Source organism: Arvicola amphibius, chromosome 7 (genome assembly GCF_903992535.2).
Source record: "Arvicola amphibius chromosome 7, mArvAmp1.2, whole genome shotgun sequence".
Classification (NCBI taxonomy): Eukaryota; Metazoa; Chordata; class Mammalia; order Rodentia; family Cricetidae; genus Arvicola; species Arvicola amphibius.
In genome coordinates, this window is record NC_052053.1 from 23088267 (window position 1) to 23109131 (window position 20865).

Sequence of the window (20865 nt, forward strand, 5' to 3'; positions counted from 1 at the left end):
TCTCAGAGAACTTTTTCTTGTAAGTTTTTAATATGGTAAAAAGATCCATTCTAAGATAATATCTTCCTTCTGCATTAAAATTCCTGTAGGGGAATATTTGGAGGGTAATATGACCAGAATGCAGTTAAGATTCCTATCCACATGATCTACATATGCGTTCTCTAATTTTTCTTCAATCAAAGCCAATTCTCTTTCCACTTCAGCTGATAATTCCCTGGGACTATTTAAGTTCTTGTCACCATCTCATGTTTAGTTTAAATTAATCAGGTCTTCATGTTTTATCTCAATATTGCACAGTATATGTGAAATGTCTCCCAGCAATCTTTGCAAATCCTCAAGAGTCTGTAGTCAGTCTTTCCTAATTTGCCCCTTTTGGGATTTAATTTTTTGTAAACCTATTTTATAACCTAAACAATTAGTAGAGGCTCCTCTTTGTAATTTTTCAGGCAACTTTTCTTCACTTCTTTCAACATTCTGAATTTCTGTTCTCCCTTCTGTCACTGTTCTTATTACTCAAAGCAGTATGATCTCTTAAAATAGACATTAGCTTCTTCAATTGCTCTTGGAAGGAGTTTCCTCCATGATTACAGGAAATGACTGAACTTGATTTGACATAGGGGCTTGCAAGGGGCCCCTCATGGAGTTTCCCAATGGCAAAGAATTACCTGGAATATTCCTGGTTGACACTCATTAGTCTAATGCCTGTCTTTGCCCCACCTTCTGCATAACCCTGAAGGGAGGGCTGTTCTGAATGGATCATTTTTAGAAAAAACATTGTTTCTAGGAAAGCGCTATTTATAATCCCTTTTAAGGTGAGCTTGGTTACCACCGTTGAATTTTCTTCAAACCTCTGGAAATCACCTCTCCTGTTTAGTATCATCATAAGATTCAATATTTATTGTATGTTGGATCCATTCCTCCAGTGGAACTGACCTTACCTTTAAGGGCCTCATTATCCTTTTGCATTGAGAAATGACATTTTCAAAAGGCAGATACTCAATTATTATTTGTCTAGCCTCTGAATTTGGTATCCTTCTATTTACTGCTGAAGCCAATCTTTGTAAGAAATCCACAAAGACTTCCTTTGGACCCTGTATAAATAACTTTCTGACCCAATTATTCAAAGCTGCTTCAAGGCATAAACCCAGTGTATGGTCATCATATACAGACTTTTTTCTATATTAGCATAATCTCCACGAATTTGATCTTGAAAGGTTTTCATACCTCTAGGTTTACCTTCTTCAATAATCTTTGCCTCTTCTCTGAATCAGGTACTCCAATGTAATTGTGGACCAGGCTTTGATCAATTCTGTCCCGTCTGTTGCAGCCTATTCTATTCTATTAAACTGACAATGAGTTTTATAGTTTATCTCATGTTTTATCATTCTCATATTCATACATTCCTATAATGGGCTTATATACAGTCTACCTTCTCCATTCCTTCCTCCTCCACTTTCTCCTACATTTCCCTTCCTCCCAACTTCTTGTTCTTGCTGATGTGTGCTCTACCTTGTATGTGTTCTTTCGTCCCTCTCTCTCTCATTGCCCACTGAGTAGATTTATTGTTGCCTGTATGTACATGGATGTAGAACCATCTGTTGGAGAATGAGTAACCCCTCACTGCCTGTATTTGTAAGATAAGTGGTTTTCTCTCTCCCAATGGCCATCAATTGCCAGTTTCTTCTCGGGTATGGGTTGATCTTCAGAGGCTCTTTCCCATCATCTCTGGGATTTTGGTTGGCGTGTTCCTCTTCAGATCTTCTATTCTCACAACCTCTTTGAATTGTGTGTGCCACTCCACCTTCATGTCTTGAAAAGTGTTCTTCACTACAGGCTGTTTCTTAAACATAAGACTGCTTGTAAAATATGAACTATTGTCCCTTTCTGTCAGCTTTTAATATTATTCAGTATTTTTTTCCAAAAGTATTAAATATTCTAGAAATTGATTTTTTTCTCCTGTGTGATTGAGTGATTAATTTATAATTTTGTTAAAAGCAAGGTATCGCTCTGTACCCCTAGCTGGCCAGGATTCTTCACTATGTAGACCAGGGCAGTCTGAAACTGATAGAGATACGCCTGCCTCTACCTCCCGCCTTGGGTTTATGTAAAATATTCTTATAAAGGATTACATTTTTTTTCTTTTCTGTCTCCCTTTTTTGGGGGGGAGGGGGGCTTGTTTCTTATTTTTTCCAGACAGGGTTTCTCTTTATATCTTTGGCTTTCCTGAAACTAGCTTTATAGACCGGGCTACCCTCAAACTCAGAGATCCGCCTGCCTCTGTCTCCCATATGCTGTGATTAAAGTCGTGCTCCCCCACGTCTGGCCAGGATTACATTTTTTGACATAGCTCCATAAATCTCTTGCTGTCTACTGTGCCTTCCATGTGTCATTCAATACTGGATATAACTGCTTTTTGTATTTAAAATATGTTCCCTCCTCTCTCCACCATTACTCAATCTAGAGTTTCCTGAGCAACAGTTCACTGTGGCATACAGTTTTCCTAGGAACCTCAAAGGCTGTTTGGAACATTTTAGGGAAATGTTTAAATGATAAAAACTATAAAGACACTCTAAATCTGTGTAATTATTTTTGAATTTTTGATTCAATTTTTAATTTTGCACTATTTGAAGCATTGTGATGTAGATGAACCTACATATGTGCAATATTTGTATTTTAACTGTTTTACATGGAACAGTGTCATATTTTATGCTCCATGCAAAGGAATATAATTTACACATCAAGCAACATAATAGACTTATTTGTAGTCATTTTAAATAGAAAAATATAGGAATTTTTTGTATTACAAATGCTGTCCCCACCACATAATAATATTTTAGATCATTTTTTTTTCTAAACAGTTTAATGGGAAATGCATTAAGTGATAACCTTATTGGATCTTAGAATTTCCATTGATGATTTCCTGCCACATAAATTAGTTAATAATAACCCTTATGATAAATTATTTCTCTTTCCTAAAGTGGTGTTTTGAAGTTGGAGATATCACTTGAAAATTAAAAGAGTGTGACTTTACTGAATCCTGGATTCCTTCAAAGGATAGTTTACCAAATAATGCCTCTGTCTCCAGAAACCTAGGAAGAAAGCTATGGAAAGTTCTAGCAACAGTGATAGTGATTCGGGCACATCGTCAGACACCTCAAGTGAAGGCATTAGTAGTAGTGACTCAGATGATCTGGAAGAGGAAGAGGAAGAAGGTCAGAGTATCGAGGAGAGTGAAGAGGAGGACTCGGACTCCGAGACTGAAGCACAACACCACAGCGACACCCAGGTACCGGTTCCATGAGCCTGGATCTGTTTCAGGGAGCCCTGTGCTGTGTCTCTAAGGGATCAACAGTGCCTTGTAAAATACTCTCTGTCTCCAAGTTATCCCACTTGCTGCTTTTAATGGATGCCAAGATAACTGCCTTTCACATTGTGTTTCCAGGTGCTATTACATGGTATTTCAGACCCAAAAGCAGATGGACAGAAAGCAACTGAAAAAGCCCAGGAAAAAAGAATACACCAGCCATTACCTCTTGTGTCTGAACCCCAGACTCACTCATCATTCCAACCCCAGCAGAAGCAGCCTCAGGTTTTGTCACAGCAGCTTCCATTTATTTTCCAAAGCTCTCAGGCAAAGGAGGAATCTGTGAACAAACACACCAGTGTAATACAGTCTACGGGATTGGTGGCCAATGTGAAACCTTTGTCTTTGGTAAATCAAACCAAAAAGGAAACTTACAGGAAACTCATAGTTCCTTCTCCTGATGTACTTAAAGCAGGGACTAAAAATACCTCTGAAGAATCTAGTTCTTTGACCAGTGAGTTGCGATCCAAACGGGTAAGTTAAATATTATGTACACAGGAATCTTACTGCTAAGGTTTTATTACAAATGGGGCTAAGAAATAGCTTAATTATACCGCCTTCTCAAATATGGAGCATAGCACTGGGTTTGATTCTCAACTCCAGGAGAGGAAAAAAAGATTTTGTTCTGTGTAGCCCAGAGTCAAAGTAAGATCTGGTATAGTTCCCAGCATCCCCCAAAAATGTGTTTTCTGATTGATAGTCATAGACTCCCCAGTTTCATATGTTTCTGACAAAACTATTGTGTATCCCATCCCCTTCTACCCCTCCTCTACTGCTTTGGCAGTAAGAGTATATTATAGCTGAATAAGTTTTATAATTACTTTTTAAAAATAATGCTTTATTTTAATATTTTATATTCTCTGTTGACGAAATTAACTTTGATGTAATTTACCTTTACTCTTAGAATTTAAGTGTAGAAGTCTTTTATGAAAAAAAATCCATTTTGAGCACAGTAGCAGCATATGCCTATATTTCTGTCTGCTTTAAAGCCCAAAACAACCATTGTTTTGTTGGCTTTTCATTTTTAATTTTCTATGTCTTTAGAATATGTGTGCATTCTAATGAAAAGTTTTAATATTCTTACTGTTTAGAGATCATTCTATAAGTGTAAGTAAGTTTATTGAAATGATAGGAAATTGTCAGTATTTTATGTGAACAGACATTTCTTTAATGTATATTGATGGGTGGTGTGTGTGGAGTGTGTATGTGTGTGTGTGTTGGTGTGTGTGTGTGTGTGTATTCCTGGTGCTTACAGTGGCATCCGTCATTTGGAACTGGAGTTAACAAATGATTGTAGCTGCATGTGGATGCTGGAAACCAAACCTGGGTCTTCTGGAAGAGGACCACTGAGCCATCTCTTAACTATGTCTCCAGGCCTGTGACTCAGTTCTAAATGATATTATCTATATGCCTTATTTAATATTATAGACTATTTACTGAGTAATTTCCTTTAAATAATTTTCTGTTGAGCACTCTAGCATATTGAATTTGTCTTTTAAGACAATCTCTTTGCTCTACATTACCTGCTATTAATCCACTGGCTTGTCCTTAGCTTATGAATTTCTGATTTAGTTATGATTGATTCCTTCAGTGTTTACCACCGTGAACTTATAATTTAAGTTAGTAGGTGTGATATATATTGTATATATATATGTATATATGTATACACCACACACACCACACCCCACAACACACCCACACACCACTATATATATATATATTATAATATATATATATTCCAGGAGTAGGATTTGATAGATCTGTGTCAGTCAAATCAAATCTGGAGGATATTTCTTGCATTTGCAGAAATGAGAAAAGTGAAAATACACTGAGATCCCCACCCTCTGGCGCAATAGATTTTCCACTCGTAAACACTATATTTAGACACTTCTCTAACATCAAAATGGATAGTTTGTGTAGACTTAGGATTACTTGTCTTGCCGTGAAATAAAAATGTATTAAAATGCAAGTATGGGTATAAATGTATGGTATGAAATTCTTAGAGTTAAAGCCAGGAGTAGTTGCTGATACTTAATACTAATGTGCAGTAAAAACTTTACTTTAATGGAACCATTTACTCCATTATTAGAAGAAAACATACATTACTGAAAGTTTGTTTTCCTCTCATGCTGGGTATTGAACCCATGGCCTTCTGTAAGTACACAGCTGCTTAGCCTAGCACCCAGCTCCCCATTGGTCTCCCTATATCTTAAAATTTTTCTTTGAAAATCCTTTCTATCTGGATATGATGACTTGTGCCTGTAATGCCAGCTGAGACCGAAACAAGAGAACCATAGTGAACTGGAGGGCCTTTGGGTAGCAATGAGTCCAGGTTTATCTGGACCATTGAATGAGATTCTATCTCAAAAGGCAAGAAGTAGCCGGGCGGTGGTGGCGCACGCCTTTAATCCCAGCACTCAGGAGGCAGAGGCAGGCGGATCTCTGTGAGTTCGAGGCCAGCCTGGTCTACAAGAGCTAGGTCCAGGAACGGCTCTAAAAAAGCGCAGAGAACCCTGTCTTGAAAAACCAAAAAAAAAAAAAAAAAAAAGGCAAGAAGTAATCAACCAGAAGACTTTCTTCCTCAAGAAGTCAATTGGTAATCTAGTATTAGTCTCAGGTGAGTTCAAGTACAGGGTAGGTAATATGTTAGGAAGACCATACATGACAGTTCCTGCTACAGAAATTTTTCGGAAATTGAACTTAGCTTTTTTAAAGCATTATACATACAAACCTGTATAATCAAAACAAAATTAGAGAATCACATGTTTGTTGTGCATGCTGGAATTTAATGGAATTAGAGGCAGAAAGATCAGGAGTTCATTGCCAGCCTAGTTACTCGAATGGTAGGTACTCTTTTTTTTTTTAAAAAAAACAAAACAAAACAAAACAAAAACCAGCTAGAATGTTGTTGGCTATCAGCCGGGTGGATGACTCCAGGGTGGAGGAGGGAGTTCTAGGAGTGAAACACACGTGGAAACCTGCTGAGTTAGAGAGGCGTGGGCAGTGCTTTACCTGTCAGAAACAGTTCTTGTAGACAAGTGATTTTAGCCAACTGAGGGAGGAGAGAAAGTGTGACACGGTACTGTCCTTAGGAGTCTGCTTCCGCTAGAAAGGTAGGTTCTGGACGAATTGTGAAGTGATTTGCATATTACTGGATACATAAGGTTGACAATGGTCCCAGAATCTAAGAAAAGAAAACTCATGTAACATGAAGTTTGCGTTCTTATAGAACATTTGTTGACAGTTGGGAAGGAGGAAATAACAGCATGGCCCAAGTTTGAGCAATTTTTAATGAAGAACCTGAACACATGGTAATAGACTAGTTTGCGGGTATTTTTAGGACTTCAGGATTGGATTATTATGAAAATGGGAGCCACAGTAAAGAGAAAGGACAGGGCCTTTTGAATGTTTAAATAAATAAAAGTTTAACCATATCATGTCTAGCCAGGATTCAGCAGCCAGTTGTCACTGCTGACACTCCTTCCTCAGCCCCTTGTATGTCATTCTTTGAGTTTCCCAATGAACTTGTATTCTGATACTGACAAACAGAAGCAGTCTTTGTTTTCTAGTCTATCTCATTGGGGTTTTTTTTGTCTTTTTTTTTAACTTGTGTTTCATTAGGAACAATATAAGCAGACATTCCCATCACAAGTAAAGAAACAGGAGTCGTCGAAGAGCCTGAAGAAGGTTATTGCAGCTTTGTCAAATACAAAAGCAACCTCTAGTTCACCAGCACATCCAAAACAACCAGTAGAAAACAACCACCCTAATCCATTTCTGACAAATGCACTTTTAGGTAATCACCAACCAAATGGGGTTATTCAAAGTGTCATTCAGGAAGCTCCTTTAGCACTTACTACCAAAACTAAAATGCAGAGTAAGATGAACGAAAACGTCGCCAGTAGCAGCCCATTTTCCTCACCTGTCAACCTGAGCACAGGTGGGAGAAGACCTGGCAATCAGACTCCTGTCCTGCCCTCTGCCTCTCCCATCGTGCACAGTCACGGGAAGGAGAAAGTGGTGAGCAATAATGTCACACCATTGAAAACACAGCATCACCCTCATCCTGCAAAGTCTTTGGTGGAACAGTTTAGAGGCGTGGATTCCGACATTCCCAGTAGTAAAGACTCTGAAGATTCAAATGAGGATGAGGAGGAAGATGATGAGGAAGAAGATGAAGAGGATGATGATGATGATGAGTCTGATGACAGTCAATCAGGTTATTTTCTGTTTTAAAATTAAAGTTTATTCTAAAGTATATGCCAAAACATTTGAAAAAATGTTAATTCTAATCCCTGACATCATTGTCGTTCCCTGTTTCTTATTAGTGATAAAATATGAAGTGATTGATACTGGAATTCTAAGTTAAATCTTGGCTTGCCATTCACCTGGATTGAGATGACTAATCTAAAGTGGGTATGACGATGCACGAATCAAACAGTTTTATTCAGTTGCTAAATTTTGCATTTCATTCAGAACCACTTGTCCACAGTTGTTTTCTCTTTAAAAATCAGTTTTGGCCAGGTGGTGGTGGCATATGCCTTTAATACCATGGGATGTAGAAGCAGACAGGTCTCTTGAGTTCAACACAGAGAAACTCTTTTAAAAACCAAAATAATAATAATAATAATAACAACAACAACAGTAATAATAATTTTGAGCCAAACATAGTGGTGTAGGACAGATGCTCTTTGCATTTGAGGCCAACCTGGTCTATAGAGCAAGTTCAATGACAGCCACTGCTATATAGAGGAACCCTGTCTCGGGGAGGGAGGACCATTCGTTCTTTGTGAATTTCATTCAGTATGTTTTGAATATAGTCACCCTGTCCCTTTCTCTTCCCTCATTATGCCCCTTCCCTTCTCCTCAACTAAAACATTGTCTTTTATCCATATCAAGGCCAAGTTTTGCTGTCCAAATATTCTTTAATGTATTTTATTCTCTCCTGCAAAGTATTAAAACATTATTGGATATTACCATGGTCATTCAAAAAGAATCAAAACATTAAGTCATTTTTGATACCAGAATTTACTAGGTAATATGGGGTCATTAAGTTAAGCCTTGATTAAATAAATCTTCATTTACTCTGTAATACTTTCTTTCTTTGTTTCTTCCTTTTCAGAGAGTTCTTTTAAACACATAAAATGCAAGACAATCGAACATTTAAATAGAGATTACATAAATATATTTGTATATATGTTTCTATGTGGATTTGTTACTGCTCAGCCAGAAATTTTTCAGTAACCCATGTGAATAGGAAAATAGTCATTGTACAATTTAATGTCCTAATAATATTAATCCTGAAAGTGCTGACTGTCTGTAGTCTAAGCTTTCAAAAACTAGGTTTTATGGAACTCCAGTGCAGGTAGAACACCCACTGCTAGGATGGCCATCTGGATGCTGTCCTGCATGCGCATCTTTATGTAGCGTTCTGTGTTTATCTGGAGTTTAATCCATTCTCGGATGTTACATGTCTAGAGGAGTAGTACTAACATGTATTAACATTGGACATCACTCCAGCCAGTCTTTTCTCCACCACAGTTCTTTCTGTGAGCATAGTTTTGAATCGTGAGAAGCGCAGTGGTGTCTTTATATACTTGAACTACAGCTATAAAGCAGAACATCAAACCAAAAACCCCTCCCTAAAAATTGTGTTCTTTTGGGCCAGATCGCAAATTCCAGACCGATGCTTGTTCCCGGGTAGTGAGTTTAACACAGGGGAATCTGCAGACACTGGCACCTGTCAGTTTGTTTGCTCAACAATATCCCCTTATTTTATTCTCTATTAAATTGAAATTAATTTTGAAAACATTAAGCTGAACTGCAGTGTGAATAGTGTCAAGTGGGAACTATTTCGTGATTCAGCTAGCAAGTAAAACTGATCCTTTTAAGAGAAGTTTGCAGAACCATTGTCTTCATACACTTGATTCAAATAGCTTATAAGATGCTAATTTTAACATTTGCTCTTAGTCTTGGGAATTGCTTCCTCGAATTCTCAGTTGCAATACCGGTTTCTGAACTACTCCCTTTAGGTGCAAGCTGCAAGTGATTGGTTGTGACTTAGTTATAATATCCAAGTGCTTCTTTACTTCCCAGAATCAGATAGTAATTCAGAATCAGATACAGAAGGCTCAGAAGACGACGATGAGAAAGACCAGGAGGAATCAGATAGTGACACTGAAGGAGAGAAAACTGCCACGAACCTGAACCAGACAAGCTCCTCTGCCAAAAGCCCTCCCATCAATCTCACAGCTCACTCCTCACCTCACAGCCTCCACACAGGAGGCGCCCCAGGCTCCGCTCCTGCCGCCCTGTGCTCTGAGTCCCCGTCTCCTGCTTTTCTTGGCACTTCTTCTTCCACACTCACTTCAAGTCCACACTCTGGTACCTACAGTTTATTTTTATCGATGTAAAGTCAAGTCAGACTGCAGCAAGGATTGCTAGTTACACAGTTTTCAGGAGAATATCTCGTAATCAAGTATTGCATCTAGGTTTTAGATTGCCTAAGTAAGAAACATGTATTTTAAAAAGACTTAATCTAGTGCCTGATACTTTAATTTTTTCCCCTGTGGTTTTTAACTGATGATCCCTCTTGATTTTGAATCCTTTTTGGTTTTGTTTCTGTTCTTTTTTCTTTTTGTTTTTTTGAATGAGTAGCAGTCTTAGTCCATATCATACTATATTTTTACATATTTTTAATAAATGTCTAGGCGTTTTCATTTTAAAAGATCCTCCATTTAACAATCCAAAGCTACTGTTCTCATTCAATAACTAAGAAAATACGGGTTATATAGTACAATATTTGGCTATTGTTTTAATTAATTTACTTTCATTGGCACTTTCTAAATTTTTATTTCAACAAATAAGCATGGTGTCCGACTAATTTTATATTTATGTTCAGTTGTCTTGAAAATATACATAAAGCACAGTCCTCTTTTGTGCAGTTATGATTAGTTAAAGGCCTGGTACTGTTTTGGGCTATGGATATCCATATGCACACAGAAATTAAATTCTCTTTCAGTATTTGAGCCAACTGTTAGAATTTGTAGCATCTATCTAAAAAAAAACCTAGACCTTCCAAGCAGAGAATGAATTGGTTTTTGAATCTGTTTCCTTCCTGATTGTTGCTTCTACTCATGACAGGAGCAAAGCTATGCACTGTTCTGTTCAAGAGAAAGCCTGTCTGTCTGCCTGTCTGTCTTAGGCCACAAGAGTGAAACACTTTTGTCTTATGTAATATGCTTTGTTTAAAAAAAATTAGAAATAATACAGTTTTCATAAATATACCAATAATCTGTTATGTAATTTTCAAAGAAAAATTTCTGAACTATCAGGAAACTCCCGTGTGTCCATTTTTATATTTCATGTCCTGGTTGGCTTTTCTTTAAGGTCCATCCAAGAGAAGAAGAGGGACGGATGAGCGCGAGCTGCGTGTGCCTCTGGAATACGGGTATGCCGCACAAGGCCCTCCGTGTTCATGCATGTCTCATACAGGCTTGAGTTCCTATGCTCTCCTCTCTACAAAATTATTGGTTAGAACAGAAAAGACGTAACAAGGGGCAAAATGTTGATTCAGCAGAAAACTGAAAGTGCACCTAAGCTCACATGAAGGGAAGGAAGGTGTCAGTGTCTGATGGGCTCATGTTACTGGAATGAACCAACAGCCAGTCATATGTCAAGGAGCCGGAACAATACTGTCAGAAGGCTTTGCCAAGATATAAGTAAAGGACAGTGGAAGATGTCATGGGTTAAGGCCAGAGTACTCAAGGAGAGATTGGTTTAACTGATTCCAGTTATAGGTACCAGTTCAGACTGGGTTTCAGGGCCCCAGACATAGAGAGGCATTTGTGTGCTTTTCACATGTGGAGCTTTCTGCTATTGCAAGAAATAACCATGTGCATTGAGGAGTTACTCAAACGTGTAAACCCTCAATGTAATTCCAACTGTGATTTCTGATATTTTAATGTTCCCAAGTCTTTAATTTTCTAGATGAATCAGTTAGCTAAAAGTCTAAATCATTTTAGTAATAAGTATATTTGGATTATATGATTACATGTTTATTTTTTATTTTTTAATCTTTTCTGAAGAGCATGTGTACTTTTTCCAACTTTTTAAAAGTTTTCTTAATAAAATCAAGTGTCCTGTAATGCTCACTTCTGTTATATGTAGCTGGCAGAGAGACACAAGAGTAAGAAACTTTGGTGGGCGCCTTCAAGGAGAAGTGGCATATTATGCACCATGCGGAAAGAAGCTTAGGCAGTTCCCTGAAGTGATCAAGGTAAATACTTTTCTCCGTGTCCCATACATTTGGTTCTGATACTGCATTCTAATGCAGAGGGAAAATGCACTTCTTTCTCAGATGAGGTTCCTTGGTACAAAACATTCTCTTGTATGGGTCTTACGTGCTTAGCCTACATTGCTCACCTAAGTATAGCTTCTTCATGAAATATGAAAGACATTTATGTCTTGAAAGCTAACTGCACATTAAAGATGGATTGTAATTATTAAAACCTAAAGTGGAAAAACATGATTTTTATTTATTTATTTTTTTTATTTTACTGTCTCAGCAAAAGTGGACTAGTTACTATCACAAAGGGCAATTTCAGCTTCAGTTTAAAACTGACTGGGTGGCGTCTATGAAGCCTCTGAGTGGACCATAGGATCTACCTTTTAAAGTAGTCTTTGAACCAGAAAGGAGTACTGTAACCTAAATGAAGTAGATCTCACTGATTCTAGATGGTCCCCTTTGTTAGCTCACTCCTGCACTTACACACACAGTTCTGAGAGGATCACTCCTAAGACCCTCGCGCACTGTTCCAGCAGCAGAGGACTTTGATGTAAGAGATAGATGCTTTTCATATGTAGATCAATCAGCTCTTACTGGCTTATTAATTGTATCAACAGTTTTGTACTTTATATATGTATGAAAATACCTACATTGTTCATGTGAAATATGAACACATTTACAAATAGGTAAAACAGTTTTAGAAAAACCATTTTGAACAGGCAGTTCATGAGACCCTACAAAGAGTTTGGAACATCATGTGAAAATCATGTGGCTTGGGGACAGGGTTTTGTCATCTGATCACAGCACATTGTGTCTGTTTACATGTATTTTTAATTTGGGAAGTAGAGATCCTTAGTATTAGGTGAGTGGAAATTCTAGTGCTTTGCAGGAATTGGGCTTTTAATTAATATCACCACAGCTGTCATTTTACTTGTGAATTAGATATATATTACCTTACACTCCCTTCCAAAAACAACTTCCCAAGAAGGTCTCCTTTCTCTGATATTTCCTTGGAGATCATTCTTTGACCCATATATTTATCTGTGAATGTTTATTAGATTCCTGGCATCTTGACTGTTGAAAGCATTTCTAGTTTAGGGAGTGATGAAATGAAGATTCTTGGTCCCCATGCACAGTTTTGTTATTCCAAATAATAGAATAATGTTCATTTTCCTTCAGTTTCTTCATCTGTCATATAAAGACAAGAGTTAAAATATTGTTGCCTTATAAGATTATGGCCAAGTTAAAATGAGATAACATGCAAAGAAAATGTTTCAAATAGGTTCATATGATTGAGCTTCTTCCTCCTTGGACCAATTATGACACACAGAAATGTTTTGGTTTTTGTGTTATCCCCCCCCCCCGAATTAAAAATTTCTTTGTGAAATCGCACAAATTTTGATATGTCTTTTTCACTGTTAGTTTTACAATACCAAAAATCTGAGGTTTTTAAATTTCTACATAGAAATATAGGGTTTTCAATTATTATTTTATAAGAGCCCGCATGACCTATTTTTTTAAGAACCTTCAATTATTTTTTTAAAGTTAAATTTTTTTATTTCAACGCAGTTTGTTAACAGACTTTTTTTTTTTTTTTTTGGATTGTAGTTAGCCTCGGTGTTTTAGATAAACTCCTTACACACTAGTTCAAATTTTTAGTCACAAACATTTTGGAAGGCAAAAATTATTAGAAATTCTTATTTTTAATCTTTGGTTCATGTTTTAGGTCTTTATAACAAAATCATCTTCATGCTTTTTAATTCAATAGACTTTTGTTCTGAGAGGAAAGTTAATTGCTATTCAATACATGAAGTATTTTTGTATTGTATCAATAATAATTAGACTTAATCTATAAAGCCTCATTACATGGAGCAGAGTGTTCTTTGACATTCATTCACTTTTTATTAAACACAGTCAGTGTTCTTGCAAATGCGTAGTGTCTTGTTATAATCAATTCCAGCTAGGAACTTAGATGAATTCTTAGAGCTGCAACATGTTGAGCAGCTAACATTTCAGAGTGCACAGTCACGATAACATGAACGCTGACACCACTTTTTAAAAAAATATTTATTTATTATGTATACAATATTCTGTCTGCATGTATGGCTGCAGGCCAGAAGAGGGCACCAGACCTCATTACAGATGGTTGTGAGCCACCATGTGGTTGCTGGGAATTGAACTCCAGATCTTTGGAAGAGCAGGCAATGCTCTTAACCGCTGAGCCATCTCTCCAGCCCGCTGACACCACTTTTTAGCTCAGAAAAATTAGTAAGTTCACTTCATTCCAAGATACTTTTAGAGAGATATGATTAAAAGTACCAAAGAAAATGTTTTACTTAAAGTATTAGAAATATTCATGCTTTCAGAATTCTTATAGGTACAAAGTCATATATTTTCATATAAAACATTTATATGTTTGTGCATAGTATTAACAAAAAATTTATATAATTATGTAAGAATTTTCTGTGAAAATTAACAGGGTGTCCTTTTATTAGAGTAGCCGACATGGAACAACAATCTAAGTCAGAAGCTGTCTGTGCCCTTGCTGAGGCTTGACCTAGTCTGCCTGTCTGCAGGTCCTTGTTGGCTTGATGCTATATGGTTGTCAACTTTCACAAAGGACTTGATCTTTGACCTTTTGGTGATTTTCTTCTTGTCTATGGTGGTCACCTTTTGGGATTGTTGTTAATTCCATCCACTATGACATATCATGGGGAAGGTCTGAGGTGCGATCACCATGATGAAGGCTTTGCACTGGAGGAACATTCAGCCAGGACAAACCACACTTTCCCACGTTTCCCCAGCTTTGCCAATTCAACAGCAGCCAGGCAAGCACAAAACAGAAAGGACATTTGATTAGCTAAATTTCTGAAAGTTATAAAATACCGTTTGGCACAAATACATTATTGTCACAAAATAAAGTTTTCTGTGTGTATAAAACATTTCTAACTTTATATAAATTTTAGAAAAGTTTGATGTCAAAGCATATATTAAAAACAAAATTTCATACACCAAAAGGAGCCTAGTTGGTATGGTGTTGCATGTCTGCAATACCACCAGTGGATGGAAAAGGAGGGAAGATTGCCAAGTTGAGACCATCCAGATCTGCATCTTGGATCTGTGTTTTAAAATATAACAACAACAAAAATCCAAAAAGGAGAAAAAACATTTAGTATATCAAACTTGATAATGGCTTTAATTGGTCATGGTAGAGTAGATTGTTTCATTATTCTCTTTTGTGTTTTTTCTATGTTCTAAAATTTAGTTGAATCAAGTACCGTAAGTGTTACAGCTCTGGAGGGGAGGTGTCTGGACTTGTTGGGAACTCTGGCAGCTGGGTCCTGACTTACTGAGAAGTCAGGCTATACCTGAAGCCGGGTGCAGTGGGGATGGTCTCCTCCCAGGATGTAGTGATCCTGCTCCTCTCTTAGTAGAGCCTTTACTGCTGAGCTCTGTTTTGTTCCCCTAAGTGAACATCCTAGCAGAGATGCCCAAGGTGTCTCTTTTTCTCCTTCACTTTGCTGAAGAGGACGCCCTTGCAGAAATGCAGAAGTCGCCTCCTTCTGGGGTGAAAAGTTAGTTTTATGCTCAGCCCTTCTAAGGGAATAGCCAAAGATGAGCTTTACCCAAAACTCCTTTAAGAAAGAGATTTATTTTGGAAGGAAGAGTCCAGGAGAGGTACTACCTCTGCCTGTGTGGAAAAGGACAGCTTGTACCTGAATTGGCAGGGAAACTCATGTAGGGCTTCTTAGGGATGGAGTTTTCCCAAGCAGAAGATTTTCTGCTCCAAGATTGGTTAGTTTCGTTTATTAGGAGCAGAGTTGGCTCTGGTATCAGGGCCAAATTGTGTTTCTTTTATTGCCCCTTTTTAACCCTTGGCTCTAGTTTTGGGGCCAGCGCATATTTCTTTCACTGGCTCTGGTTCCCTGGCCAAAGTGTATGTTTCTTAGGTTCTTGGTTCAGGGCTAAAGTGTTTATTCACTGGCTTTGGGTTCAGGGTCAGAGTGTTAAGATTTCATGCTCAGGGATTGGTTGGTTTCTTTGGCTGACCCTTTTGCCCTACAAGTGCATAATGTGGAAGACAGTTTGTTTTGTTTTGTTTTGTTTTGTTTTTAAAATAATACCTCTCTACTTTGTAATGCAATGAAACTAAGAAAATTTTTATTTTTCAAATGCAGGAAATTGAACATAAAGATTTTAGGTGCTCTGTATATAATACATATATTTGAGTTTAAAACTCAAATTGATCTTTTTACTTGGGAATATAGTTTCTACATCACATCTTTATTCTTCCTTTTATGATATGCTAGAGTAACATCAATTCTTCATTCTAATTTTACTTAAAACAGAAAAATAATAAAAATATTCCAAAAATATTATCAGATAGATAAAATTTAGGAGGTAATTTCTGCCAGAAAGTAATGTTTGAAGTGATAAAAACATTTTCTAAAAATTAACCATTTTTATTCAGTATTTAGGAGCTTATGATAGTAATTACCTATGTATTTGGTGATAGCAAACATTGGTTGAAATTAGTGTTTGTGTATATTACAAGATGAAAAGTGAGAACCATTTCATGGGTGTCAACGTTTAGGTGAAGAAAAACAGTGTAATGATTATCTTTAACAACTAAAGCAGACACCCTTAATTCAAGAACAGAGGCTCTAGAAGGAAGGAGGCCAACCAAACCTGTATTCAAAGAGATTTGTTTGTTTGAATTCACAGACATGGTGAGAGCTTTGTAGGATCAGCAAATGGTCATCATTGCTGCTAGCTTGATTTCAGATGCTCTCATAATTTCCATAAACTCCCTCAGCTGGCAGTTCTCTGTAGGCCGTGCTCTGTCAGCCGCCTGTCTCCAGCCTCATCTCTGCCCCTATGGCCTCTTTGCAGCCCTGTGGAAAGGTTGTGAATAGATTTGTCTTTTCAGAATTCTGTTCCATTGCATCATAAAAATCTTGTTGATCCTGATGTTTGTCATCATTTTTATTTTATTTCACTGTTTTGGTTACCAATGTAATAAAAAATATGTCTGTGCTGTCTTGATTTTGGTAAGTTTGAGAGAACTGTTTCTTTTATCCTCATTGGCCATAGGAACACAGGAAGGCGTCCCAGTGAGTAGTCGTTGATGACCGAGGTTGTTTTGAAGTGTCTGTAAGCCTTACGTGACTTCTAATGGGGAAACTATTTAATTAACTTTTAAAAATCATTTTGTATTCTTCACCAAGTAAGTTCAAGGAGATCCCTAAAGAGGAGAAAGGGAGGAAAGATAGACAAATGAGGACTTACATATCATTCAGAAATTTTCCGAGTGTTTTTTTTTCTGAAGTATTCTGTTTAGTGGCATTGTGCCATAAGAAAAGTAAAATGCTTCTTTCATAAAATAACCTTTTTAAAGTCACTTTGTAAATATTTATGACAAATAATGTTCCCAGATTATTCCCAAAGACTTTTTGTTGCTCACAAAGGAAATTTGTGAACATGCCTGTTACTTTAGAAATGAAATTGAAAGTCTAAATTTGAAGAAAAACTAATATGAATGTAGAACCCAGCTAGTACATTACTGTAGGAGTTACAGAGAACTGTGTTACTTGGCGAATTTCCTGTCGATCTGTTGCTGTCCAGCTAAAATGGAAGGACTTTTCTGATGAAGAATAAATGGAGCAATCATAATAATTTGGCAGCATATGGTCTCTGCACAGTTGTAGTGCTGGTGATTATTTTAAACTAGGTAAAGAACCAAAGGTTGGGAGTCAACAACCAGAGTTCTACGCCAGCTCTGCTGTTAACTGCCATACCTGTGCAACCTAGCTCTGGCACATATGGACTCTGGGAACATGAACGGTCAGCACGGACAGGGGAGGAGCCTGGAAGTTCATGTCTTTCATTTACCAGGTAGGGTTTTAGTGGCTAAGTGAGCGTGTACCAGACAACCTACAATGTAAGCCCAAGTGTGGAGCTACTGAAGGTCTGCGAGTCCCTGCTTTTCGTCAAATCCTTTGTTTTCTGAACTAAGCACAGAAGTTGCTTAGTTCTCTAAAGATGTGATCTTAGAGATCACCTCTTTGATCAGTTGGACAGTATAATCAACATTGTGGAGATAATTATCAAACCATACCTTTCTCCACTGTGTTTCATGAGTGACACTCCTGTTCCCAGAGAAAGTTATTCTTTGTCTTTTATATTTGAAATAGTAGTGAAAATAGCGTGTGGCACTAATGAGCTGTGTAACCAGAGAGACTGACTGCCCAGTGTCCTCGTGTGAAGTATAGTAAGCTCTGTGCTGCTCTGGAGGTGGAAGGCAGTGTGAAGTAGACCCAGGCCTAGGAAAACCAACAGAATCCCACTTGTCTTCATGTTAATTTTAACATTTTTATTAAGTTGTAGGATGTTCAAATATTTGTAAAAGTGTTTGATACGTATGCTTTGCTCATGCCCTATGATTTTTTTAAGACTTCTAATCCTTGTAAGTCAGCATCCTATGTCACTTGGGAGCTCTAAGGCTTATTTAATTTTCTCACCTGGAATGGGCCTGCAATCACCAGGTCTTTCATATCCCTGCTCTTCTGAGTTAGAGATACGGCTCAGCAGTGCAGAGTGCTTGCTGCTCTGCAGAGCTCCCAGCCACAGATGAGTCACGGTCCAGAGGATCCCAAGTTCCAAGGGATCCAGCTCCTTCTTCAGCCTCTGAGCACCAGGCATGTTCACTCACATAGGGACAGGCAAAACATTTATGAAAATGAAATAAAAATAAGTAAATTTTTTTTTTAATGATTCATTGTCTTTTGGGTATAACATTCCGAAACGATTCATGTGAGCTCTTAGATAGTGAGACGCAAATCACACTATCAGAACGACGTTGGCTTTAGTTTGGTTATTGTTGTTTTTTTAATTGCAACTTTATTTTTAGACTTAATTTTACAGAAAATATTTTGTGAAAATCTGTTTGGTGAATAATCTAAGACTAAGAGATCTAAAATTGTTACAACAAATGCATTAATCTACTTCAACGTCAACCAGTTATTTTACTTCCAAGAGACAGGGATATTAGAGAAAGATCCCATCCCACGTTCTAGGCCAAAGCAAAAATCTACATAGTAAGACCATGTCTTAAATTAAAAAAAGAAAAGAGAAGAAAAGAAGTATCTCTTATTCATTTCAAAGTGCTGGACTTTCAAGTGGAAAATCAGCCATTAGAGGAATGGAATTGTAGCTCCCAGCACCCTCGTGACACTCACACTGAGAAAAGTGATCCGCTTAGGTTGCTCAGCCGCCTATACACATTTACTGTTAGCACACTATCAAAGCTCGGGGGAGATGTGAGAGCATGGCCATGACTATGTAAGTGTGGTGGTTCCTGCTCAGTTTTCTGGTTGGCTTCAGGCTTCCCTTTCATATCCAGGTAGTCTTCAGCTTTAGTTCTTTCTCCTGTAAGACATAAGCATTAGCCGTTCTCTCTGGTTCTAGTCCCCTTCCCATTTCTAGGGTCTCATAATGTGTGTATGATTCACTGAGACAGTTTCCTGTCCTGACTGCTAAAGCTTTCAGTTCATCACTCTTGGTGATGTGGCCCCAGTCACCCACACCGGAGTAGCCTGAGCCTTAGGTTCATCATTACAAACACTGTTGCTTTGGAGCTGGGGATGGCTCCACAGAAGGAGCAGCGACTGCTCTTGCAGATACCCGTGGTGGCCATAACCACCTGTTGAGTCCCAGGGATCCAGTGCTCTTTCTGGACTCTGCAAATACCATATATGGTGCACACGAATACATTCAGACAAAACACCCGTTACATACACATTAAAAAAATCTTTTTTAAAACTTTTGTTTTTGTTGTTGTTTTATGTGTGAGGGTGCCAGGTCCCCTGGAACTGGAGTTGCAAACAGTTGTGTGCTGCTGTGTGGGTGCTGGGAACTGAATCAGTGCTCTTAACTGCTGAGTCATCTCTCCAGCTCCTAAAAATATTTTTTGATGGCTTTCTTCTGGACTGGAGAGATGACTTAGTGGAGTCAGGAACTGAGGAACCCAGGTCATGGTGGTTGAAGGGAACAGGTTCCATGAAGTTGTTTCTGATTATCACACACAGACACATTTATAAGTAATAAAAATTTAAAAGTTTAAAAATTCTGTATCTTTCAGATACAATTAGAATAGAGAAGCAATTCTAGATCACCTGTTCCAAATAACACATATAGACTCTAACTTCTAAAAAAGTAATATATTGCAATGTTACAGTATAGCTTCACTTATCTCATATTTCCATTTTTATGTTGCCAAATTTGTTCAGTCTTCTTAAATAAAATGTAAAAGAATGAAAATTAGTAACCCTTCAAAAAGAAGTGTAAAATAATAAACATAATCTTTGATCATCTTCATAATGCTTCTTTTTATATGTGTTCTTTAAATCTTAGTCATGGAACATTATTTCTCGGAAACATTTTTTTTGTGTTAAACCTTAATAAAAAATAAACAGCCACACATGGAGGCAGGGGAAGGCAGACCTCTGAGTTCAAGGCCAGTCTGGTCTACATTGCAAGTTTCAGAACAGCCGGGGCTAACCTAGATAAATCTAATCTCAAAAAAAAAAAAAAAAAAATTTCTCTTAATGCTGGGGATCCGGAGCCAGGTTTTCAAATTTACTTTTTATCATATAATTTCTGACTCACAAGAGTTCGTCAAGTATTATTAATTATATCTAGTTAGAGCTAGACCATATGTCCCTACCTGCAAATAATTTGACTACTCAAGGGATTAAAGCTGTAGTATAAACCTGACATTTCCTAAGCATTCCATTCTTGTTTTCTGAAATCAAAGAGTTAGATGACATTACGTCTAATCCAATATATGCAGTCCCTACAAGTACTAGTTTTCTAAATGCCATGGGCACAAATGTAGATTATAAGGTCACTACTGTCTGGTAGGTTTCTAGTACCAAGATACTCTGCTGCCAGCAGAAAATTTTCCTATGTGAATATAGAAGTACTATATAAAAATCACATTGAATATGAGAAGGTACTCGTACTAAGCCCTCAACAGTGGCAGGAAGCATTATGCTGACTTGCTTACACACCCCTCTGTGCTCTTGTCACTCCGTCACAAATGTCACTTTTTTTTTAAATCAGCATGTGTGATATGTGCTTATTTGGTGTCTAAAATGATAACAAAAATGGGAAAAACTAATAAAACTTTATTTATGTCTAGAACCACTAAGGA

The 20865-nt window shown here is 37.5% G+C and overlaps 1 protein-coding gene across 15 annotated transcripts in view; it reads left to right on the forward strand.

Annotated features, from left to right (window-relative positions):
• The window catches only part of Baz2b (bromodomain adjacent to zinc finger domain 2B), a 285451-nt gene that overhangs the window by 215256 nt on the left and 49330 nt on the right, over positions 1-20865 (forward strand). For 14 of the 15 annotated variants that reach the window (XM_038336361.1, XM_038336370.1, XM_038336366.2 and 11 more), the window contains 6 exons: positions 3086-3286; positions 3443-3838; positions 6986-7583; positions 9461-9748; positions 10754-10814; positions 11534-11642. In XM_038336361.1, coding sequence (XP_038192289.1) covers positions 3086-3286; positions 3443-3838; positions 6986-7583; positions 9461-9748; positions 10754-10814; positions 11534-11642 — 1653 coding nt within the window. The remainder of the gene's footprint in view (positions 1-3085; positions 3287-3442; positions 3839-6985; positions 7584-9460; positions 9749-10753; positions 10815-11533; positions 11643-20865) is intronic. The other variant, XM_038336376.1, reaches the window with a different exon arrangement.